Source organism: Eptatretus burgeri, chromosome 13 (assembly GCF_056783735.1).
Source record: "Eptatretus burgeri isolate ZD-2024b chromosome 13, Ebu_testis_v1, whole genome shotgun sequence".
Lineage (NCBI taxonomy): Eukaryota > Metazoa > Chordata > Myxini > Myxiniformes > Myxinidae > Eptatretus > Eptatretus burgeri.
Genome location: NC_140973.1, coordinates 74,220,254 through 74,245,680, shown reverse-complemented (window position 1 = coordinate 74,245,680; position 25,427 = coordinate 74,220,254). Strand labels below are relative to the sequence as shown.

Sequence of the window (25,427 nt, the reverse complement as noted above, 5' to 3'; positions counted from 1 at the left end):
GAAGCGTTCTATCTCCCCGTTGGCTTGTGGGTAATAGATAGAACTATGGTAGTGTTTGATGTTTCTTTCCTGCAGGAATGTTTCAAACTCAGTTGAAACAAACTGAGATCCATTGTCAGAGATAAATTCCCACGGATTTCCTTCATGACTGAATACTGTAGTCAGGAACTTGATAACTGTAGCAGATGTTACTTGGGACGTAAAATCTACTTCTGGCCATTTGCTGAAATAATCGATTAAGGAAATGGCATCGTGACAGTCCATTTGGCCGTTATCAAGTGGTCCCTCGATATCGATGGCAAGCTTTTCCCAAGCAGCATTAGGGAGCGGAACTGGTTGCAAAGGTGGAACCCGAGTGACGGCTGTTTTATCATGCATTTGGCAAGTAATGCACGAATTGATGGCAACTTCCACGTGGGAGTCCATCCCTGGCCACCAGTAGAGGTCACGCAGCCTTTGTTTAGTCCTTACAATACCTTGATGCATATCATGGGCAAGCTGGATTAACTTGGGTTGAAGTTCTGTCGGCACTATCACACGGTGAGTGCCCCGAATCAAGTAATCCTCCCGTACAGCCAGTTCATTCCGAATGAGAAAGTAGGGAAGTACATTTGGGTCAATGCCCTTCGCTGTGCAAGGCCATCCTCTGGAGACATATCCTCACACCTTTTGTAGAATAGGGCATCTATTGCAAGTTTCCTTGAATTGTTCCACAGGTACAGCAGCGCAGTCACCAGACACTAAAGCCACCATTTCCACATCCGGTTCATGGTAAGGCTCTATCATGGGGAGTGGTAACCTCGATAAACAGTCTGCAGTCACATTTTGATGGCCAGGTTTGTCCACAATTTCGTAGTTAAACGACAGTAAGTGTGCAGACCAACTTGCAATTCTCATTCCAGCTCGACCAAGACCTTTCAAAGACAGTAGTGTGGTCAGTGGACTGTGGCCTGTACACAGGATAAATTTCTGACCCCACAGGTAAGTACACCATTTCTCAGTTGCCCAGATGCAGGCGAGTGTTTCCTTCTCTACTGTAGAGTACTTGCGTTCACATTCTGTGAGTGTTCGCGAGGCAAATGCTTCTGCTTCCTCTGTAGAGTCCTCATGGAATTGAGTGAGCACTGCTCCAAGTCTACAATCAGAACTCCAAGGAACTCCAGCCTGGACAGGAAGAGGGGATGAGAGAATTCCATTTAGGACCACACGTTGGCTGTGAGAGGAGAGGAAGTCTGCGAGCCATGAGTGGAGATGGCCTTGGATACCATAGGAAGAGAGTTTCGTGAGCAGGACAGGGTGCCAGACTGTGTCAAAAGCATGTGATATGTCTAGGGAAATGGCTCTGATTTCCTGTCTCGCATTGAGGACCTCCATCCATTATTGGGAGAGCAGAAGCAGCATATCCAGGGTTGAGTGACCTGGTCTGAAACCAAATTGATGATCGGAAATCAATCCATTGGAGAAGAGGAAGGATTTGATGTCTGAAGTGATGATGGATTCCATAACCTTGCTGATGATTGGGAGAAGGCTGATTGGTCTGTAGTTGCAGGGATCTGTTTTTGCACCTTTTTGTGCAGGGCAGTGATGTTTGCAGATTTTTAGGTCGATGGCAGATGACCTTGAGCAAATGAGAGGGTGACTAGAACAGTGATAGGGTGAGCAAGAGTAGAAGAGCAGGTTTTTAGGACACGTGGGCTGATGCCGTCCGGACTGGTTGCAGAATCTGAGTCGAGATTTGACAGCAAGCTCTCCACCTTGTCAGGAGAAAAGGACACAGAGTCCAGGGACAGTTGGGTGCAACTTGGTAAGATGGGTACAGAAAGCGATGCGTTTCCGACACAATATTTCGATGCAAACACCAAGTTTAGGCATTCAGCCTCTTCATGTGCGGTATCAGCAATGCGGCCATTTGAGGTAAGGGAGGGGACGGAGGGGGAACATACACCAGAAACAGATTTGATTAGACGCCACCAGGATTTGGAGGAGGGAGAGAGGTTTGAGAGTTCAGACTTGAGCTTAGAAAGATGCTGTTTTCTGGCTCTCCTGAGGGTAGATACACACTTGTTCCGAGCTTTGTGGAAGGAACTGAGATTACCCTCAGTTGGGTTTGCTTTCCATGAGGCAAAGGCAAGTTGTTTGAGGTCAACTGCCTCACCAGAAGCTTCAGTGAACCAAGGAAGGGGAGGACAACTGAAGCCGAGAGGGGATAAATCTGTGCGTGAGGGAGAGCAAGTTTCTTTGAAAGAATTCCCAGGAAGAGTTGATGTTGGAGAAAATAGCGATGGGAGACCAGTCTCGAAGTTTGATGGCTGCTTGGAGACCCTGCCAGTTGGCTTGAGTGAAATGCCAGACTCGACGGTGCTGTGATGGTTCTCTGATAACAGTCAGAGAGATGTCCACTTTGACAAGGACGTGGTCAGAAGAACCGATTGGAGCGAAGGAAGAGCAGCAGATATTGTCAGGGAAATTTGTCAAAATCAGATCCAGAAGAGACGGAGTACCATTGGTTGAGATCCGGGTCGGGAAGTTGACCGATTGAGTCGCAGAAAGCTTTTGCTGAAGAGCCATGACAGGTGAGAGAGGTACCCACACCTAGCCAACTGGCATGATGACAATTAAAGTCGCCACATATGAGGAAGAGAGAGTTTGGATGAGAAGATAGAAGTTGGTCCATGTTTTCGGATAGTGAGGTGTAGATGGAGTCATCACTGTTCGGTGGACGGTACAGTACACATATAAACATGAGGTGGGGGTGGAGGGGAAGCCATAGCCAGAGGTATTCCTGGGGGGTGGGGGTATACATTTATATCCTCTCCCCCCCCCCACCTTCATCAAAAGATTTTGTCATAATGGTGATTGAATATATGAAATTTTAATGTCTGACATAGATGATGAATGTACCCTGCATCCTTTTTGAGCACGGACCGGTTTTAAAAGGCTTGTTCTAACCACACAAATAGGATAAGATCAGCAGGACATCGTGGGCAACATGATATTAAAAACTGTAATGGAGTTTCATGGTTTCACTGGATCCGGATCATGCTGTTGGGGTCATCATCATTATGTTCCTGTATTTTGATCTGACGTTGACAAATATATTCGTTATCATCCTCTCAATTTTGATCCAAGTCGTAATAAGTTTTGAATCTGTACATTTCAAGCTTAAATAGTTCCAACAATATTTTTTTCATTATTTCTTTTCCAGTGTGAGAAATGTATTAATTCGCGATAGCTATATTTAGGTTATTTCTCCGAAAAAGTTCTGAAAGGTCTGGGGGCGGGGTGGGGGGAGTGTACCTGAAAAGGGGGTATCCCCCCCCCTCCCTGGGTAGATTTTTGTTATAACAAGGAAACTAAATCGGGAAATTAGTAATTTTGGAAGGGAAACAACGTAAGAATAACAGATCTCTACCTGCACATGCCAATCCACCAGCCCCGTGTGCAGCGACACTCAAATCCTTGGAATATTTGTTTCTCCAATGTCAGGGGCTTTTGCTCCAATGTTTCTTCTGTGCAATCTTTTGTTCGGTTTAACTCACCTAACCTGCTGGCTCTATCCGAGTGTCAGTTGGACAGTGGCATCTCCTCCGTTTCTTTCAAGTTACCTGGTTACATTTGTCACAGACTTCATCACGCTCCTTCTCATGGCCTTGGTATCTATGTTAAGGGCTGTCTACCTTTAGCTCATGAAAATTCTGTTGAAAGTGGCGCTCACAGGTTTATGTGTTTCTGCCTTGCTTTCCTGCATTTAACAACATCTCTCTTCTGTCTGTATTGGCCGCCTTCCTTTCCATCTTGTGCCATGCTCGATATGATCACACCACAAGGAATTGCTGGTACACTCTCGTCATACTGTCGCTCCTGGTATCAATACCTATGATTCCTCAATCACTCAAAATCTCACCCAAATTGTTTCCTCTCCCACTCAAATTCCTGACCGTGCCTCTGATGGAAGATACTTGCTTGATCCCTTTTTTGCGTTCTAATCCTGGTGACTGTGTTAGTGATGTCCTTCCTCCAAATTGGTAACTCGTATCGTTCCACTGTTTCTGTTTGTGCGTCTTCTCATTCTGAACTCCAGTGCATCCTTTTCATGGCACTGCGTTTCAATTTGGGAAAGCTCATTGGGATGGATTTCGTTCATTTTTTGCTGATGTGCCATGGACCTCAGCTTTTAGTCTTGGTCCTGATATGGCTTCTGAGGAAATATCCCAATGGATTCACACTGCTACAGACATTTATATTCCCTCATGTATCTGTCAAGTGAAAGTTCATTCCCATCCATGGTTCACTCAGGCTTGTGCGTCAGCATTTGCTCATCGCAACCACTATTTCAAGCAGTACCATGTGCAAGGGTCTCTGGAGTCGAGATGTCTGTTCCGCAAAGCAAGTAACCTCTGTCAAAGAGTTCTTGAGGAAGCTAAGCAGCAATATGCAGATTCTGTAGCCAATTGCATTGCGACTCAGCAACTTGGCTCATCCTGGAAAGTGGCTTCTGTTTTCAAGGGTGTTGGTGAGCATTCTAAGTGAAGTAACTTTCACCCCATCAGCCTACTTCCTGTAATAAGTAAGATAGTTGAATGCTTCATCAATGAGCAACTTCTCAGCCTCCTGGAGGACAATGAACTTCTCACTGACTGCCAGTATGGCTTGATTAGTTGCTTTGGATATATCAAAAGGCTTTGAGAAAGTGTGGCACAAGGGTTTGCTCCAAAAGCTTCAGTCGTATGGTCTATCTGGAGTGATACATTCAATCAGTTCGGCTTTCCTTACAAATCGCAAGATGAATGTCGAACTTGAGGGTCAATAGTCTCCAACTTGCTCCATCAATTCTGGTGTTCCACAGGGCTCTGACCTTGGTCCCACTCTGTTCATTGTTGATATCAATGAGGAGGAGGAGATTGGGACCGTAGTTTGTGCAGAGCGTTGGTGCTGCTTAAGCAGTCTCCTTGGCTATTGGGCACAATCCTGGACGGGTCGCCACTCCGACACAGTACACCAGCATGCTGGCACTCATTTTGCCGACTTCGGAAGGATGACAGGTCAAGTTAACACCACCTGGTATATCAATGATCTTCCTGATAATGTTCTGTCTCAGCTAGCCATGTAGCATGCATGTTTGCTGATGATTCCTCACTTTATTATACATCTGCTGATTCACTCAACACTACTCGTAATGAGGTTGGAGTTTCAATGGACAATGATTTTGGAGAATGTTTTGAAGTGGGGGTGTGACTGGCTGGTAACCTTCAATGCAAGGAAAACGAGATCGAGAAGATGCTTGGTATTACAAAACTTTAATATAAATGGATGGGGTGGCCATGGGCTCTCCTTTGGGCCCAATGTTAGCAAACATTTTTGTTGGTTATCAAGAACTGCAGAAGTTGACCAAGTTGCAGGTATCTTCATCCCCCATCGTATACTACAGACACGTGGATGAGACATTTTGCCTGTTTGAATCTCCTAAAGTCTGTGACCGCTTCTTGAATGAATTGAATTATCTTCATCCTGCCCTCAAGTTCACGAAGGAATTGGAACGTTCTAATTGCTTACTCTTTCTGGACCTCCTCGTAGAGAGATCTGCATCATCGTTTACTACGTCCATCTATAGAAAGCCCACTTTCACTGGCCGGTATACTCGATGAGACTCTTTTAGTTCAACGAGATACAAGATTGGTTTGATCAATGTATTAGTGAATCGAGCTTAGAGGATATGTTCCAATTCCAAGCTTCATACAGAGATGGACAAGATTGCCGGTATCCTCAGTGGGAATGGATATCCTGAGTGTATCATCAGGAGGTTTATGTACAAATTCCTCACTGCTATAGATGAATGGAAGATTGGTCCTGAAAAGTGCCCGGTCTACATCAAGATTCCTTGGAAAGGGAAAAATGTCACAAAGATATGAGGAACAAATCAAAAGACGCGTCTCAAACACGTATCTGACTGTTCATCCAAGAGTGATTTTCACCTCTCGACGTCCGATTCCTGCAGTTAAGAAGGATGTCCTGCCTGCCTCAAAACTTAGCAATATTATTTATGAGTTAAAGTGCCGATGTGATGCTCATAGAACTATATGTAGGTAGAACTACTCAGACTCTGATTGACAGAATCAAACAGCACATCCCTTTGTCCATCAGGAAAAACACTGTTGGTACATTAATACAGCCGGTACGTGCTTGTAGGAAGGTCCCAGCATCAATCCCAACATCGTGTACATCTGCTATTGGATAGCATTTGATTGAGAATGCAAACTGTGCTGAACATTATAATGTAGATGCATTCAAGATATTGAGTAGAGGACGAAGTACAACGCATCTCCAAATACTCGAAGCGACATTTATCTATTCCAAGGACCCCATGTTATGTCGGCAAAAAGTTTGTCCACTCGCTTTGCTTATTTGTGCAAAGAAGAAGAGGAACACGAACTAGTCTCACGATCACAGATGTTGATGAAGAGGATTCTACAACAGCCTTCGTGGCTCCGCCTCAGACTCTGCAACCTCCAATTGGAGAGCTGAACACTGAACAGGCTCCTCCCACCGAGACCGTTTGGAGATGATGATGCGTCAGTCGAGAACGTCCAATCAGAATTGATTTTGTTGATAGGCATCTGTTAAGGTTCTTCTAAGGTTAAGGACTGTTCTTCATTACTCATTAACTTTGTGTGAATTTCACCTGAAGAGAGCACAATGAAAAGCTTTGTGGTTTTATTTTTATGGTAATGTCCTTCAAAATGTCTCTGTTTATGTCGAAAACTAAATTGTTGTCCATGTCTCGCTCCAGAAACGGGTCTTTCCCTTCTGCGCACATGGAGTTTTCAACCTTAACAGAATAATCTGAGCTTTGGCTTCTTGGTGAGGACATCTCCTCGAACCTGAGTTTGGATAAGCACATTTCTGGTATTGCCAAGAGTATTTCCAAGCGAGTTGGTTGTCTCCATCGAGCGCAGATGTATATACCTCCTGATGCTGTTTTTTACCTGTATAAGACAGCGATACGTCCCCTCATGGAGTGTTGTTGCCACATTTGGGCATGTTGTTGTTGCCACCTCCTGTACAAGTGTTTGGATGGAAGACTCGGTTTGCCATCTCTGCACATCCGTACATGATAGCTGATCCAAAGTGCAGAACGAAAGGCTAGGCAGATAGTTTTATCCCTCGTGCTGTCCTCTCTTTGGAATTCACTTCCTGTGACATGCTTCCCATGATCCTACAATCTACACAACTTTAACAGGATTGGCAATTCCTACTTCTTACAACGTTGAGGTTGTATTGCATGTCACCTGACTTCTGCTACTTCCTGTGCCTTGGAAGTTTTCTTGTTATTTTACTCTCTTTTATTTTATTTTGCTTTATCCTTCCTTATCTTTATCCAACTTTCTCTTCGCTCCCTTACCCGGAGTGGCTTTATGCCTTGTTTTGGCTGATTTCCATTAAAAAAAAATAAACAAAAAAAAACATCTGGTTCTTCTGGGCTTTGCTATAATGCCTGTCCAATTCCTTCCCATGCAAGGTAAATTTATGATGAGTTGGTCAACAGGACCACCGTGTCCCATGGCCCACTTCTGGCTCCCCAGCACCATTCCTCCTCATCATTTGTGATGTGGAGAGATATTGTGGAAGGGAAAGTGTGTGCAATGGACTTTGGATGGGTGACATGAGTTTATGTTTAATCAGCGATTTACTCTGTTTTGTCAAGTTTAATGATTTATTGGTAGAAATCAATGCTTTTTAAAGGGTTGTTTGGGGGAAATGCAACTACCATTTTATTTCGGGGGTTCAGAAGAAATATGTTTCGTAAAACAAAGTTAAACGTATCCATACTGGTAATCAGTTGCTTGTTTTCCTTGCAAAGTTGTGCTGAAGGTGGGTAGTCGTTTCACTTCGTGTAACATGACTAAATATTTAATCTCTAATTTACAGAATTGTAGTTGTAATAATTACTTTAAATTCATGTACACTTTTGTGCAATTGTGATTCCGCACCTATGGGAATGCATTGTTGTGATCATGTGCAGGCAAGAGGCATTGGATAGCTGTCAGGTAAAAGAGGGACTTGACTATAATCCAGATTTCAATCAATTAAACTAATTACCCCAATCACAGTCAGCCAATTAACAGCAAGTATGAACTTTGGGTTGATCGTTCAGGATTTCTTTTGGGGGAGTTTTATGTTTTCCAGACATTATAGGGAAAGCCATTACAGACTGTCTGACTTTCCGTGGGTCACCTTTTCACACCACCTGAGAATTTCGTTCCTTGTTTAATTCTGGGTTCTGAATCTGAAAATCGATGTTGCCTCGTCAGATGAATTGCACGTTTTCATGATATTTGTCTAAATTCTGCAAATGTATGTAAAATCCATTCTTTTTTGGGGGGGAAGATTACATAGGTAGATTGAATATACCACCTATAATCAAATTAGCATAATTGAAGGAGCCAAATCCTCCAGTGATTGTTTCCAATTTATAAAACATCATTCTTCAACAATGTTTGGTTTAATTGTGTAAAAAAAACAATAACCATTCTGTATTGCTAGTACTGTGTTTACATCGAAGAACTGCCTCGGTTCGAAGAACATTTTAATAAATTAAAACAACAAAAATACTTTTCTCGACAAACCACTCAATGGAACTCAACATGTCGTAGCGAACATCGTTTTACGTAGTTTTACAATGAAGATGTGCAAACTGTGTGTGACACCATTTGAGGAACCCAGCCAACAACTCCTGCATGTATCGTCTGGCGTCATTGCTAGTGCAGAGGTCACAAAGGACATGCTTGGGGGCACGTGATCATGGTACTGATGTAACTGAAGAATACATCGAGGAATGACTGCAAGCAGGTTCTACTGATCGACGCATGACGATCAAGGAAAAGAAACTCAAGACTTTCTCATCAATAACTACAAGAATAAGTCATCAAGCAAGCTCGACAAGGCCCACCGACTGAAACAAGACGAGAGCCTCTTTGAAAATTAGCTTGTTGTTTCTCAGGACAGGAATATTGATCTGCAGGAACTTATGAAGTACAGTCTCTGTTCAAATCCATTAGAGTTGGTTAGAATGATGGCATTGTGAAAACCAACAAAGTCAGCTTGATGCATTGTTTGAATTCTGTAGTGGAGCAATCACTAGTTGTTGAGTCAGCTCCAAAAAAAGAGCATTTGGATAGTGGATCGCATGATCTTGATTCAAGAACTAAGTTGCCAAATCGACACACTCTCAACATTTGATGACTTCGCAATGTGTATCCTGGACAAAGTCATGACCTTGGCTGCTGACATATGTAGAATCAATCCACTTTGTCACAGATTGTTATGCAGCTGTGTTTTGAGTTAGGGAATTTTAGCAAATTGTATTGACCATCTTTGGAAAAATTGCTTACCAAAAAATTTATTCACTAACGTATTCATCCACGTGTCTACTAACACCTGTCAATTAGTGCAAACCCAAATCCTTGTGGAAAATTCTGGGGAGCCAATCAAAGTTCGGGTGCTCAGAGGGCCTGCGCAAAAAAAAAAATCGGAAAAATTAACTTTTGCCAATATTGTCTTGTGGGATGTCTAACTAGGGGTTTTTTGGGGGTGCTGAATTGATTCCAACTATTATTTTTGAGAAAAAAACACTCTCTTTTAGATATCTCAGACTGTGTTTTGCGGTAATTTGGCTCAATTGATTCAGATTGTTCAAATTGTGCTGAAACCAGCATAAAATTTTTTTGAAACCACTGCTATATTGTTGGTTATACTTGTGCTCATGCTTAGTAGAATTCTCTGTGTTAGCTGACGTTAGCCAAGAGCTTTTAGCTATAAAATTATTGTGTACCGGACTCAATAGAAGTTGAATATATTCAACGTAGAGTGGACCTATTAATGTTAAAACACATCACTGCATGTGTGTTCTGTCTGTTTTGTGTCAAAATTTCATGTCCTGTCTGTTGTTTACAAAAAAAAAGTCTTATTTTTTGAGGACAGTATGGACAAGGATGTGACTGAACCTGGCTTGAGGTGTTTCATCTGTGGTGGTTCCGGGATTGAAAAGCATACGCTCTCAAAGGTCTCCAATAAAGGCCACCCACGGATTTTATCACATTCTGAGCTTGTGGGCGATGCGGCGTTGATCGGGAGACTAAATGAGGACTGGAAGAGAAAAGTCATTGCAAGTCATCATTGCAAGAGAAAAGTTCCTCGATAACAAGAACAACAAAGCCCAGCTCGTTCTGCTTCTTGCTGAGACATTTAGTAGGGATGGAATCAGTGTACAGCAATGCTCCGATGATGCCGACACCTCCATCGTCCGTGCAGCTCCAGATGAGGCAAGAGAGTCCCCTGTCGATGTGAGGGCTGAAGACACAGACGTCCTGGTTATGCCGATTCATCATGTTGCAGACCATCCGATCTTCCTCACGACAGCCAAAGAAACATCTTAGGATGTCGGAAAGATCCGGGAGGCCCTCCCAGGGATATACCGGAGGTATCTCATTTTCTTGCACAGCTTCTCTGGCTGTGATACATTGTCTGCAGTTTTTGGGTTTAGCAAACCAACTTTGCTAAGCAAGCTCTGCAAGACTGATGAAGCAGAGAGGGCAATGGACGTGTTTATGGACATCCGAGCTGAGAAAGGTGATATCATTAAAGCAGGCTGTGATCTTTTCATGCTCATGTTCCATGGGAAATCCTCCAAAGACTTGGAAGACTTGAGATTCGACATCTTCAGCAAGCGAGCTGCTACTGGGAGCATAAAACCTGAGAAACTCCCCCCGACAAAAGGAGCCGCAGCACAGCACTCTCTCCGAGCTTACCTCCAGACTAGAGACTGTTTGATGCTACAAAGTCCATCGTTGGATGCCCGAGACTATGGATGGCAACTCACTGAGCAAGGATATGCACCAGTCCTTTCTACAGACCCCATTGCACCAGACTACCTCCTGACGTTTGCCACCTGCAACTGTGCGGGGGACTGCAACTCACTCAGGTGCTGCTGTAAAAAGCAAGGAGTGAAGTGTATTTCTGCTTGCGGCATCTGTCATGGTAACTCTTGCCTCAACATAAACCAGCTGGATGACAAGAGGAGTGAGGAAGATACTGGGGAGTTTGATGAATAAGGTTGTAAAAGCTGACGAAGCAACATTTCCATTGAGCACAGTTCTGTTAAAAATGTCAATAAAATACATTTTATATGATCAAGGAGTGTTTTTTTTTTCTCAAAAATAATGGTTGGAATCAATTCAGCACCCCCAAAAAACCCCAAGTTCGACATCCCACAATATTGTCAAGTCAACATTGGCAAAAGTTAATTTTCCGATATTTTCGCGCAGGCCCTCTGAGCACCCGAACTTTGATTGGCTCCCCAGAATTTTCCACAAGGATTTGGGTTTGCACTAATTGACAGGTGTTAGTAGACACATGGATGAATACGTTAGTGAATAAATTTTTTGGTAAGCAATTTTTTCACAGATGGTCAATGCAATTTGCTGAAATTCCCTAACTACTATCGTTGGTGCTGAAAGGGGAATGAGAGCCGCAGGAGGAACGAAGAGGATCAAGATATATACGGTAGCACTGACCCAGTGATGCCTTTGCAGTTGAAGAAGTACATGATAGGTAGCCCAAACAGGGAAGTGCTGGTTGACACATGGAAAAAGACTGATCCTGAAAAATTCAGATGCGTCAAACTGTGCCTTTCAGATTGTATGGAGCTAGAAGTTGAAAAAATTCCATGGCTCAGCCCAGATCACGAGAAGCCTGACACTCAACCTTCAACATCTCAATCCCAAGCACAAAATCCTGTCATCATCCGGAGTCCAGACACAGATGTCTTCATCATGGAAGACTTTGCAGGAATGATGAGAAGCAGAAATCTACTTCGGACGATTGATGTCACATCAATGAGAGATCATCTCGATGAAAATGCGTCCGATGCTCTGATTGGACTCCATTGTTTCACAGGCTGTGACTCAGTCAGCACCTTTCATGGTGAAGGTAACACCAAGCGGGCCCTGAAGTCGATGTTGGCTGATGAAAAGTATGGATGCTTTCAAGGAATTGGGACAGCAATTTGATGTATCAACAGAGCTTCAGGAAGAACTTGAACAGTTTGTTTGTATACTCTATGGGAGGAGGCAAGGCAAGAAGAACATCAATGTTGTGAGATACTACATGTTCCAGATTGTTTAAAATTATTTAAAACTTGTACTCGAAATGTAAATAATGTCTTTGGTCTGATGAAATAAATTTTTCTCTGGAACCTATTCCGCCCCCCCCCTCCCACTATTTACATTAATCATTGTGGGGAAATTGGATTCACTTAAAGACGTTTCAATGAAAGTGACACTTTTCAAGAACGTAACTACAACGTTAAGTGAGGACTGACTTTACAATGAACATCATGTGAATTATTCTGTTAAAGACAAGTATCTCCTCTTTTACTTTCGTTTTTACCTTATTTTGAATAATCGACATGTAAGTGAATACACGTAGGTACAATTTTCACAACATCAACACACTTCACTTACCTCATATTGTCAGGTCAGGTGAGATCAGATCTGTGACTTGCTCCAGGTACCATGTAAACCTGTACTAACCTGTTCCATGGTCGGGTTGTTGGCGACTAAACCGTCTCCCCCACCAGGTTTCCTGGTGAGGAAGGTGTATGGATATGGACACCCAGCAGGATGAAAAACAAAACCTGCCAAAGGGCGGAGGAGCTCCTTGTGAGCCAACGGCCATCCATATCTAGTGCCCAACTGTGTCTGCGGATGTCGTCCTGCAGTTGGGTTACTTCTTATTAGGAGGTTGGTGGCAGGATTTGCACTCCGGCCACCGTAAAACCCTTCATTCCGCAAATCATTCTCGAAGCATAAAAAAAATCTGAAAACCCACTCCATGGGAGTACATCCTGTGCAGCTTCCCTTCGCAGGGCAGCTCACCAGATCACGGGATTGGGGCAAAGCCTTCGGGACCCCCAATCTTTGATGATAGGAGGGAAACCAGGGGGTAGCAATCCCGGGTCACATTACGGGAGAGTGTGTTGGAATGGTGCTGAGTTGTCGTCCACCAGACGGCGGTCTCCTTGGGTTAACCTGAGGCGGTCCCTTCGGGTGGGCGCCTGGAATGTCCTATCCTGAAGAGAGGATGATCACCTGTCTCTGTTATCATCTGAGCTAAAGCGTTTGAACATCGGTATTGCAGCTCTCTCTGAGGTTCGGAGACCGGATTGCGGCACGATAATGGTGGGTGGTTACACCTACTATTGGTCTGGTTGTTCTGATGGTTACCATGCCCAAGGAGTTGCTGTAGCTGTGTTCAATAAGCTGATTCCAATGATAATTTAGGTACACTGGTCAATGAGCGTATTATGAGACTAAGGATTCGTCACTTCATGGGTGTCATTTCTCTGGTCTCTGTTTATGCTCCGACTGAGGCGAGTGATCTCACCGTGAAGGATGCATTCTATGCCACGCTCGAGTCTGTGGTTGATCAGTGCCCCAGGTGAGATACTCCTCCAGTCTTGGGGGATTTCAATGCATCGACTGGAACTGATAGGGATTGTTATGAATAGCACGAATTTCCTTCACTTTGAAAGAAGTCATGGAGTTGGGGTGGCTGATTCATGGTTAGAGCGCCCACAAGCTCATTGCTGGACTTGCGATTCCAACGCTGGCGGTGTGGCAAAGGAGATTGACCATGTCCTCATTGATGGTCGCTGGAGGATGATCCATAACTGCAGGGTCCACCAGAGTACTCAGTTCCACAACACCGACCACAGGCTTGTTTTAGCAACTCTGAAGTTGCACCTGAAATGCAGGAGAATGGTACCATCTCAGCCTAGGCTGGATGTTTGCAAGCTTAAGCATGAGAGAGTAGCTGAGGAGTTTGCGAACAAGCTGAATGGAAAGTTGGGGGGTCTGGGTGCTTTGGGGGATCCTGAAGAGTTGTGGAGTGCCTTCAAGACAATCGTCCTTGATGTTGCCTGTGGATGTCTTAGAACTCACCGTAGGGTGAAGAAGAATTTTGTCTCTTAAGGGACACTGGATACCATTGACCAGAGTCGCAGGGCCAGGCTGAATGGCAGAGCTAAGCTGTTCGGGGAGTTGAGGCATAAAACTGTACGTGCGCTGAGGGTGGACACGGAGGCCTATGTGCGAGGAATCTGTGAAGGAGTAGAGCATCACCTGTGGTCAAGTAATTCTCATCCTGCTTACAGAGGAATTCACACATTGCGTTCCTCCAAGCCCATCCCTCATTGTATTGTAGTTAGAGTGGAGGGTGGTGGGCTCTTGACAGGAGTCCGAAGTGAAGACCCGTTGGGCTGGTTACTTTGAGCGGTTGTACCAGTCTGATCCACCAGCTGGTGAGTTGGATGTCAGGGGTGTTACAATCCCTGTTGCTGACCCTCCAATCAACTGTGGTGCACCTTCGTTTGTGGAAGCACAGGCTGCGGTGAACCGGTTGAAATGAGGCAAAGCTCCAGGGATCTGTGGAATCCATGCTGAACTTCTCAAGGCTGGTGGAAATGCTGCACTCGTGTCGTTGCATGAAGTTCTGTGCTCTGCCTGGAACACAGGCATCATCACAATGACTGGAAGAGGGGCCTTGTTGTCCTTCTCTGGAAAGGGAGGGGTGATCGCCAAGACTGCAACAACCACCGAGGGGTGACGCTGCTCTCAGTGCCGGGCAAGGTCTTTGCTAAGTTAATTCTTGATGGGGTTCACCACCATCTTCTTGAGCACCGGATCCCAGAGCAGTCAGGCTTAACACCAAGGAGGTCAATGATTGACCGTATCCTTGATCTTCTGGTCCTCACCGAACGCAGACGAGAGTTTCGGCAGGGGCTGCTTGCAGCTTGTGTTGATCTCTGTAAAGCATTTCATTCAGTGAATCGGGATGTCCTCTGGAGGATTCTTGGTCTTCGTGGGGTGCCACCAAAACTGATCGATGTGATGTCTGAACTCTACTCTGGTACTGAGAGTGCTGTGAGATGTAGTGATACCATCTCTGACTTATTTCCAGTTGTTACTGGAGTTCGTCAGGGGTGTGTACTCGCCCCAACACTTTTCAGCACTTTTATGGACTGGATTCTAGGGAGGATGTCAGAGAAATCAAGCTGTGGTGCATCATTTGGGAATGTCAAGATCTCTGATCTTTATTTCGCAGATGATGCAGTCATCTTTGCGAAGACTTTAGACATCCTCTTGGGGGCCCTCGAGGTGCTGAATGAGGAATCAGAGCCGCTGGGATTATGGGTTTCCTGGGTCAAAACTAAGATCCAGGCTTTCAATGCCATCTTGGATGCTGCTGTGCTGTCTGTCCCTGTTTGTGGTGAAGATGTTGAGGTCGTGGAGAGATTCACTTACCTTGGAAGTGATATTCATGTCTCTGCTGGCTGTGAGTCAGAGGTCAACAGACGTCTGGATCAGGCCTGGGGAATCATGGATTCACTGGATCATGGGGTGTGGTGCTGCGGGTACCTGTGTGGGAGGATGAAAGTCTGAGTCTTCAGGCCCTTGGTGCTTTCAGTCTTGCTCTATGGATGCGAGACTTGGACTCTGACCAGGGATCTGAGATGGAGACTTAATTCCTTTGGTACCAGGTCTCTTCGGAGAATCCTTGGCTATCACTGGTCGGACTTTGTGTCCAACGAGTGGTTGCTGAGAGGGACTCAAATGATATTTGTTACCTGCATAGTCCGTGAGCGTCAGCTGCGGGTGTATGGACATGTGGCTCGTTTTTCCTGACGCTGATCCTGCTCACCAGATTTTCTCAGCGAGGGAGTCTCGTGAGTGGAGGAGGCCAATGGGCCGACCACGTGCCTTGTGGTTGCAGCAAGTTGATCGGCATCTCAACGAGATGGGGATGGGCCAGGCATCTGCCTGGGGGATGGCCAGATGGAGGCCCCTGGAGTACCGAGGGAAAATGGATGCAGTGACCCACTGCTCCGGCGCATGCTCCCACATCTGACTAACCTGACTTACCTCATACGGATAGTTCAGGGACTGATCAAATTATATGCACACGTAAATTTACAATTTTATTTAACACTTATTTTCCATAAACATACAATTGTGTGACCAAGAATCATCCAAAACTAGATTCTGAGATGACAGGCAATCCACCCAGTGTTAGTTCAACAGCCCACAGGGACTTGTACTCAAGACTCTAACATCTTAAACCAGCTATCCTAACCGTTAAGCCAACACCATCCATCCATCGGGATCTGTCGGTGTTCGTGCTGCCGAAGCAGTCTACTGGGCTATTGGGCACAATCCTGGACAGATCACCACTCCATCGCAGGATACACAAATGGCTCAATTATCCCAGCAATCTGGTACTCATTTTGCCAACCTCAGAAGGATGACAGGCTGAATCAACCTCACCTGGTATTAATTCAATGGCCGAGCAGGATTTGAATTCAGGACCCTAGGATCCCAAGTCCACCACCATAACCATTCAGCCAACACCATGCTTACCTGAATGATATTGGCTCAGGACACACTCTTATTTATGTTTAGCTGCCATACCTAGTTGGTTGACAACATGGGGTTCACTGCTATGAGAAACCTCCACCAGCTATTTGGCTCAGGCATTGCTTTTGTTTTTCTCTTCTTTTTTTGTATACAGAGTCGAGGCTTGTTGACGAACGAGATCAGGATGCAACTGGTCAAAAGGAACAGTACAGTGAGACCGGTTTGGGGGGGGGACACTAACAGCTGAGTTAAAGGAAAAGATGCGAGGGAAACTTGGACAAGCAATGGGTGTGGGTAGGGGAAGATGCATGGGGTGGACAAGATAGATACAGAAGGAACCTCACAGGAGGTAAACACTGGAAATTTGGAAGGAGGTCAGCTTGGGGTGCAGTGGATTAATGGGGGCAGAAAAGATCATGGTTTTGTATTGGGGACCATCTGAGATGGTGGTTAACAGCTGTTTTGAAGTCCTGTAGGGAAGAATGAGCAAAGAGAACATGGAAGTTGGTTCCACTCGTGGGGGGGGGGGGGTTGGGGGGGGGTGAGGAATGAATGAGTGGAGTGAACAGTGATCCTGGATTTTGGGAGTTATTCAACAACTGATTCAACTGGAACGGAATTCGTAGAGTGCAAAGTCATATCCTCACGCGTTCATTCTGAACAAAAATATAATCGTTAACTGAACATGCTACTATTATGACCCACTGCTTTTGTGGAACATTGAACCATATCATCCATTCACCCTATTATGTCACATAGTTTCTGGTCATGGCTTTTGAACATCATAAATTCAATTCTTCACTCACATTGGGTCATAAATCAGATATATGAAGTTTCAGATTTTTCAGACAAGAATTTCAATTCAGCCAATTATGGCTGTACTACCACTTCTCCGTTATATCATTGTTATCATATATACCACATGGGGAGTTGATGACATATGCCAAGTTTCAATTTTTTTAGTTGAGCGGTTTTGGAGAAAATGTCCTACAGATATATATATATATATAGACATATACAGGGGGCTGCAAAAGTAGGTATACAGTAATGAAAAACAAAACGTGCGCACAAAATGTATTCTATTGATTATACAAGCATATCAATAATAACATACCAATAATAAACATATTAATCCCTCAAATGTTCAAACTGTTTGCCCTCAGCATTCACACACTCCTAGCACCACTATTATAATACTGGTATAATCCTTCCTGTATACCTACTTTTGCAGTCGCCTGTATATTTATATTACAAAAACTCTCATCTTGTATGTATGTATGTTCCCGAAATACAGCCAAAACGGTACACAATATCGCAAGAATTTTAGGGCCACTTTACTCACCAGTCTCCTGCGGTGTGGAGTATCAAGTTTCGTTCAAATCTGGCAACGAAAAAATTATTTAAAAATCAATTCCCGATTCAGTCAAGTACTCTTCGGGAGAATTTGATCAATGCAAACAACCTCAGAGGTATAGTTTTGTTGGAGCCATCTTTTTTTTCTTCTTGAAATGATTTTTTATCAACCGCTGTCAAAAGGGGAACCCAACGGGTTCACGAGTCGTCTAGTCTAGTCTAGTCTATATATATATATATATATATATATATATATATATATATATATATATATATATATATATATATATATATATATATATATATATATCCTTTCCTCCCATATGACTGCCATACCATAGACATATTTAACACCAGGGGGTTGACTCAGCCTGTCAACCTTCCGAGGTTGACGAAATGATCACCAGTATACTAGTAATAGGAGCACTGCATCAGCGGCATAGCTGCGCCCCTAACCAATGATGCAACCAGCCTTGGTTTGACTTTGGACGAGGCTGTAGTGTAGAAGGTCTGAGATATGCCAAGCTGTGCAAGACTGGCCAATGTATGGAGATCTTTTATGCTGTGGCAGCAAAATGGCAGATAATAATAATAATAATAATAATAATAATAATAATAATAATAATAATATCAGCTGCTGAGAAAGGTGGAATCTTTAGAGCTCTGAGGCTTGACTATCAGCTACAAATTTGTTTGGGCAAATCTTTTCTCCAAGCTGGTCCTCCAATGCCATTTGCCACCTTGTAATTCTCCACAGGGCCAAGTCCTTCCTTTTCCATCCTCATATTATCCCATGTTCAAGACCTTATCCAAATTGTGAGGACATGCCAGCCACCTATGAATTGATGCTGCTGCTTCCAATTTTGCCTCTGTTGGGGCTCATTGAGTCGAACACCCTTTATGTTATTAGCACTAGCGTGGTTCAGCTCGCTGCGCTCGCCTCTCCACACGTCGTTGCAGAGATTGACGTCACACATTTGCTGTGTTGGCATCATTCACACCAATCATAATGCAAACATTTATTTTCTTCAAATTTATTTGTAATATTGCTGATATTGTATTTATTTGAAATTTCATCTGTGATATAAGGTCTAATTGGTCAAGGGTCTAAGCTGTCTAATCTGTCTGAAGGGTGAAAGGGGTCGAAATGGTGTTAAGGATCTTTGGGGTATTTTGGGTCTTTTGGGTCTTCTGTATCTTGGGTTCTTTGGGGGTTTTCTTGGGTCTTCAGGATCTTGAGTTCTTTGGGGTCTTCTTGGGTCTTTGGGATCTTCTGTATCTTTGGTTTTTTGGGGGTCTTCGGAGTCTTTTTTGGGTCTTCGGTGACTTTTGGGTCCTTGGGGACTTTTTGGATCTTGGGTTCTTTGGGGGTCTTCAGAGTTTTTGGGATATTTTGCATCTTAAAAGTCCTCAGGGTCATAGAGGGTTTTTAAAGGTCTAAGGGGTCTCAGGAGTCTAAAGGGTCGAAAGGTACATTCCAATAGGACATAAATATGACATGTAGTCACACGGTTGGATGGACAGAGGTAAGGACGGATGGACGGACACACGCCGAGACCAAGCTCTTTTTCTATATACAGTCGATTCTCAACGTCTGCTTCTTGTTCACTGTGGACAGAGTGGTGGACTTGTAGTCTTTTGTTGGCTCCACTCCAGTCTTTGGCCCTTCAAGTCACTCACATTTTCCCAGAAACCCTTAGGTTCTTCAAGTAAGGGTTTCTGGTATAATTGATTCTCACCACCATCCTTTCATCTCCTTTATTCTGGTGTTGGACACCACATCGAGCAATCATCGATTTTTATTTATTATTTTTTTCCGTCGGCCTTTATTCCAGCCAATGGATCTGTCTTCCTCAGTCTGTTGTCTCACCCTCTTTCCTCTTGGATTTCAAGTGTGCTCCCACCACCCCCTCGTTGTTTCTCTTCTTTCGACCTCCTGAGCTTTACACTCTACCCTCTGTGACCCCCTGCTCCCCTTTCACTTGCAGCTGTACCTGAGCTGTAGTACATCAGTGCATTGTTGTCCTCATGTTTCTCTTTCAACACAATTCGTTTGTGTTTTCCCTATAATCCTCTACTTTTCCATGAACTTCAATTACTGTATTTAATTACATCGTTCCATTAATCACCTATTTCACCTCCCACGAGTGCATACGTAGGTCGTCTGATGATATTCTGGATCATTTTGAGGGTCATATACTCGGTTACCACTCTTCAATGAAAATTTTAAATGACTTTTATGTTGTTACGGACCAGTCTATTCTCTATTTCTAAGATTTAATTGTCATTGGGTAAGATTACATTTGCTGTTAAGTTTCCGGACTCCAAATAAACAGGATCAACAACGGCAGCAACATGACCAGTGGAAAAATAACAATTTTTTTTGGAAAAGAAGAACCAGAAAGGACGAAGAGTGAGAAGGTTAGGACTTCTTTCCAGCGGTCACACTTCGTTTCCAAAGGAACGTCTCATCTCAATCTGACTTCCACAGCAAAGGAGAGATCGGGGGTCTTCTTTCTGCGAACCTGTGATTGGTTAATGACTCATTGATTCCTTTGCCACGACGACTCAACCTGAACCCACGGTGCACCGGTCCGGAGAGGAGAGTTCCTATCTCATCATCGGTGATACAGCTGTTATGGTTGAATCAGGTTCTCCTCTATGCTTCGTTGACTCACCTTATGAGGACTTATTGAATGTGACTGCCTGTGTTGGCGTCACAATTTGTGCGCACCTTCCAGACTTTAAGCAGACCCACTGGGGTTCACCACCAACCTTTCACCCAATTATGACCCTCTAGGTTTAATGTGAAAACTGCTTGATGAAGCAGAGTTCCACGTCGAGTCGTAAGTTATCGTATTGCTGCAATGCTGTGTGTAAAGGACCTGTCACACCTTGACGATTTAGCCAGCGTATGCCGACGTATGAAAAATTTCTCTAAAACTCTGGCACACGTCGAATACGTTATGGGTAAGTTTTGTATACACTAAGAGCATGCTGGCATACGTCGTAGTATGCTGGCATACGTCGTAGTACGCCGAGCTCGTCAACAAATTTTAACATGCTCATAAATTTTCGACGTATGCCAGCATATGACTCACACGTTCCGCATACGCTGGCCATAAGTTGAAGGCACGTTATGCGATCGTTGACACACGTTACTTGTAAGTTACTCATAAGTCGAAACACGTCTAGGTAATGTTTAGCGTCAGTGTTCCAGACTCCATGTTTTTTTTTTTTTTTTTTTTGTCTTCGGCATGACGGTGATGTTGACACTTCGATTTCGAGTGCAGTTATAATATAATATAATTAATAGGCTGCCGCTCAACGATTTAAATCATAACCACACTAGAAATCGAAGTGTCAACATCATCATCATGCCAAAGAAAATAAAAAAAACCATGGAGTCTGGAACACTGACGGGTTCCTCCTGTGAAGCCCATTTTTATATACCAATTTCCCTAAACGCTGCCAATACGCCATTATACGGTAGCTGTAAGTTAGTAACACGTTCAGTAAGTTCTGTGGTCGTCCGGAAGACGTCAAGTACATCTACATACGTCACACATAGATTCAAAGCACGATACTCACAGGTTAGAAATAAGTTTCGGGTACGCTAAACATTACCTCGACGTGTTGACTAATGAGTAACTTATAAGTAACGTGTGTCGACGTGTGTCAACGATCGCATAACGTGCCTACAACTTATGGCCAGTGTATGCGGAACGTGTGAGTCATACGCTGGCATACGTCGAAAAATTTTCAGCATGCTTAAAATTTGTCGACGTATTCGGCATACTACGATGTATGCCAGCGTGCTTCAGCGTGCTCTTAACGTATACAAAACTTACCCATAACGTATTCGAAGTGTGCCAGCATATTCGGCAAATTTTTCATACGTGGGCATACGCTGGCTAAAACGTCACGGTGTGACAGCAGCTTGACACTTCGATGTCTAGTGCGGTTATGCTTTGAATCGTCGAGCCACAGCCTTTTAATAGGCTACGCCACGTGATCGTCGGCGATACGCTGCCGCGCTATGCATACGTTAGACTATCGTTGGGCATAGGTTGTGAACGCCAACAACACGCTAAGCATTCGTTGGTATAAGTTATCTATATGTTATCGAAACGTTCCGTGTACGTTACGAATACGTTATGCATACGTCCAACTCGTTATGAATACGCCCAAAACTGGAAAAAACCATCAATAGTTCAGCGTACGCCAGCGTTTTACAAACATTTTGATACGTTGCCATACGCTGGCTAAAACGTCAAGGTGTGACAGGGCCGTAACGTCCATACTAATTTAATTTGGGATTCTGAGGAAAATCATCTGCTTCATCGGATTCATATTATGTTTACGGTCGAGGTTCGGGATTATTAAACATCGATTGCAATGTTACCCTTCTATCTCCTGTCATTTGTTGGTTTCACAATAAAAACACCACCAAGGGTAAATCAGTGTCTACTTATTTTTTACCACGGTGCCCTGCCGGTTACCATTGCACCCACTGCGGTGCCCTGAGGTCGACCCGTGACAATATATCGATGATATCTTCAATGAGAGTGGATTTTTAATTTTTTTTTTTGAAGCATCCATGTAAAGTGTAGTAACCCTTCATTCTAATCAACTAAAGGGTTGTTTTTTTTTTCATAGTGATCTTGGTGTGTGTGTGTGTGTGTGTGTGTGTGTGTGTGTGTGTGTGTGTGTGTGTGTGTGTGTGTGTGTGTGTGTGTGTGTGTGTTTTGTTAAGTCTGGCTTCCTTCTTGGGACTATGGTGCAATAATTGGTCTTTATTTTGATTTAAAAAAAAACTTGTACATAAATCACTTGTGTGAGAAAGCCTTTGCCGAAATTAGTTGGTTTTCTTTTTCATGAATTCCAAGGAGATTCGTGGAAAATGGAACAATCATATTAGGTTTGGTCCTGGGATTTCAGGATCACGAGCTGTGCTCATTTGGAAACACCAAAAGAGAGGGTCGTGATGCAAAGAATACGACTTCAACTTCTCCTGCCTCTGATTTTCTCAAATCTTTTTGCAGCAACAGCAGCAACATGTTACGTTTGCAATGGTGAAACCTACCATGGTGACGTTTCAATAACCATGTCTGGGAAAACGTGTCAACATTGGGATTCTCAAGTTCCTCACACACATGACTTCAGACCGTGAGTTCACATTTCCCTTATTTTGTTTGTTAATAGAACAGCGTTGGTTGGTAATTATATACTGTAATGAAACGACTTGCCAAATCAACCAAGGCCTCACAACTATAAATCAGGCCCGGCGTGTCACCGTTTATTCTTCATGGTTGCAGATCCTTCAAGAATGGTCTGCAGAAAAACTTTTGTAGAAACCCCAGTGGAGAACCATTTCCTTGGTGTTTCACCACGGATCCCAACACGAAATGGGAATTCTGCAACATCGACAAATGTAGTGAGTTTTTGTTTTTTCCTGAAATTTAAGAATTACTAAACACATGAAAACTCGAGTTGAAACCAACCTTACCCCATACATTCTTGAGAAAAAGGACATGGGACTTTCTTGAATGGAAACAGTTTACTGGAATAAGAGGAAAAGAATCTTGCACTTCTCTCACCCTGAAAGTGGCAAATTTGATCGTTTGAGACGGTTTACAATTTTGTTCACAAACCGCTAAACAGCCATTTTCACCCTGTCATCTGCATTAGCTCATCTTCCATCTGCTTGGAAATCCACCAACATCACTGCACGACAAAAAAAAAAGGTGAAAAAACTGATCCCCTCAACTTCAGGCCTATCCGTTTACTTGCAATCATCGGCAAGGTCATAGAATCCATCATTGCAGTTGATATGAAAATCCTTCCTTTTTCTCCACCAACCTCATCTCAAATTACCAATTTTTGGTTTCAGACCAGGTCACTCTACCTTGGACATGCTGCTTCTACTCACCCGACAATGGATGGAGGCCGTCAATGTCTGACATGAGATCAGGGCCGTCTCTCTGGACATATCTCTAGCTTTTGATGCAGTCTGGCATCTTGCATTACTCTCCAAACTCTCTGCCTATGGCATCAAAGGACAACTCCACACATACCTTACTGGATTTCCTCTACTCTCTCTTAGCCAGCGTGTGGAACTCAACGGAATCCTTTCATCTCCTCTCCCTGTCAGGGCTGGAGTGCCCCAAGGGAGTGTTCTGGGCCCAGCCCTGTCCCTGATCTTCATCAATGATCTCTGTTTCTCTGGAAAATCCTCTTTATCTATTTGCTGATTACTTCACCCTTTGCTTCGACATCCCTCATCCTTCAGACAGGCTGCAGCCTAATCCCTCTCTTCAGACATCGAAAAAAAACATCACAAGCTGATCAAACACTTGGAATATGTGTTCCAATCCTGACAAATGTCACACTCTTCCTGTCTCTCTCCGAAAGGACCATCTGGCAACCCCCCCCCCCCAATTGCCCTGTGAGAGAAGAAAGGATGGGGAAGATAAATGTAACAAAGATAAATAGTGAGAGGTCTCCACAGGGATTTACCATCAGCCACAATCCAAAAGGGAGAGAACAGAATGGTGGACAGTAAAGCATTGCCAGCTGAGTTGGATCTACAGTATATAATATCTTAAATAATGATGGTCTTCGACAGCTGACTGATTGTGCAAACGCAATCGAAAACCCCGTTTGTTGATGCAATGAATGTGACTTGATGGTACAAATGTTGATTTTTTTTTTTTTTACAGGGAAGAAAGACCCTTTTGCAGACAACGCTAAATTCACCTATGACTGTGTGCTGGGAGATGGCTCAAACTATCGTGGGAAACTGGCTATCACCAAGTCAGGCTGGACGTGTCAGCACTGGAACAGTCAGCAACCACACAAGCATGATCGCACACCACAAAACTACACCTGCAAGTATGTGTATGTGTCTGTCTGTCTGTCTGTCTGTCTGTCTGTCTGTCTGTCTGTCTGTCTGTCTGTCTGTCTGTCTGTCTGTCTGTCTGTCTGTCTGTCTGTCTGTCTGTCTGTCTGTCTGTCTGTCTGTCTGTCTGTCTGTCTGTCTGTCTGTCTGTCTGTCTCTCTCTCTCTCTCTCTGAAAGTTCGTTTATTCATCTGTACTTTCACATACTCTTATTAATAAATAATTATATGAATACCTGGGATCCAAAGGACCAAAACACAAACATTTTTTTTTTAATTAAAAATGATATTTTTCTGCTCAACGCATGGCTCATGACGTAATCAAATCACTGCTCGACAGGAATCTGGAATCGAACTTTTGTCGTAACCCTGGTGGTGAGACCGCTCCCTGGTGTATCACCACGAATCCAGACGTCTTCATGGAGACCTGTTCCCTGCCTACCTGTCAGGACAACAATGAGCCCAGGACCGATTCAATTGAGGAGACACACATCCACCCACGGATAATTCCTAATCATGGTTTGCTCTTCTATAATAATTTACATTTTTCACCCTTTATAATAAATAAAATAAATACCAGGTCTGTTAATATTTCATCAAGATTATTTTTATGATGATGATGGTGATGATATTAATATTATTATTATTACTATCAAGTCTTATTACCTCTTATCATCTTAATCTAGTCAACTTTGTTCTACAACT

The 25,427-nt window shown here is 43.7% G+C and overlaps 2 protein-coding genes across 5 annotated transcripts in view; one reads left to right on the top strand and one right to left on the bottom strand.

The window, feature by feature from the left end:
* The window catches only part of LOC147014788 (ubiquitin carboxyl-terminal hydrolase 36-like), a 51,146-nt gene that overhangs the window by 24,401 nt on the left and 1,318 nt on the right, over positions 1 to 25,427 (bottom strand). For all 3 annotated transcript variants that reach the window (XM_085853068.1, XM_085853070.1, XM_085853066.1), the window contains exon 2: positions 17,812 to 17,850. The gene's annotated coding sequence lies outside the window, so the exon portion shown is untranslated. The remainder of the gene's footprint in view (positions 1 to 17,811; positions 17,851 to 25,427) is intronic.
* LOC147014787 (apolipoprotein(a)-like) overlaps positions 7,712 to 25,427 on the top strand; it is a 48,337-nt gene continuing 30,621 nt past the window's right edge. The window contains exons 1-5 of one of the 2 annotated variants that reach the window (XM_085853051.1): positions 7,712 to 7,869; positions 22,868 to 22,991; positions 23,141 to 23,259; positions 24,545 to 24,716; positions 25,063 to 25,241. In XM_085853051.1, coding sequence (XP_085709177.1) covers positions 7,728 to 7,869; positions 22,868 to 22,991; positions 23,141 to 23,259; positions 24,545 to 24,716; positions 25,063 to 25,241 — 736 coding nt within the window. In that variant the 5' untranslated portion in view covers positions 7,712 to 7,727. The remainder of the gene's footprint in view (positions 7,870 to 22,867; positions 22,992 to 23,140; positions 23,260 to 24,544; positions 24,717 to 25,062; positions 25,242 to 25,427) is intronic. The other variant, XM_085853052.1, reaches the window with a different exon arrangement.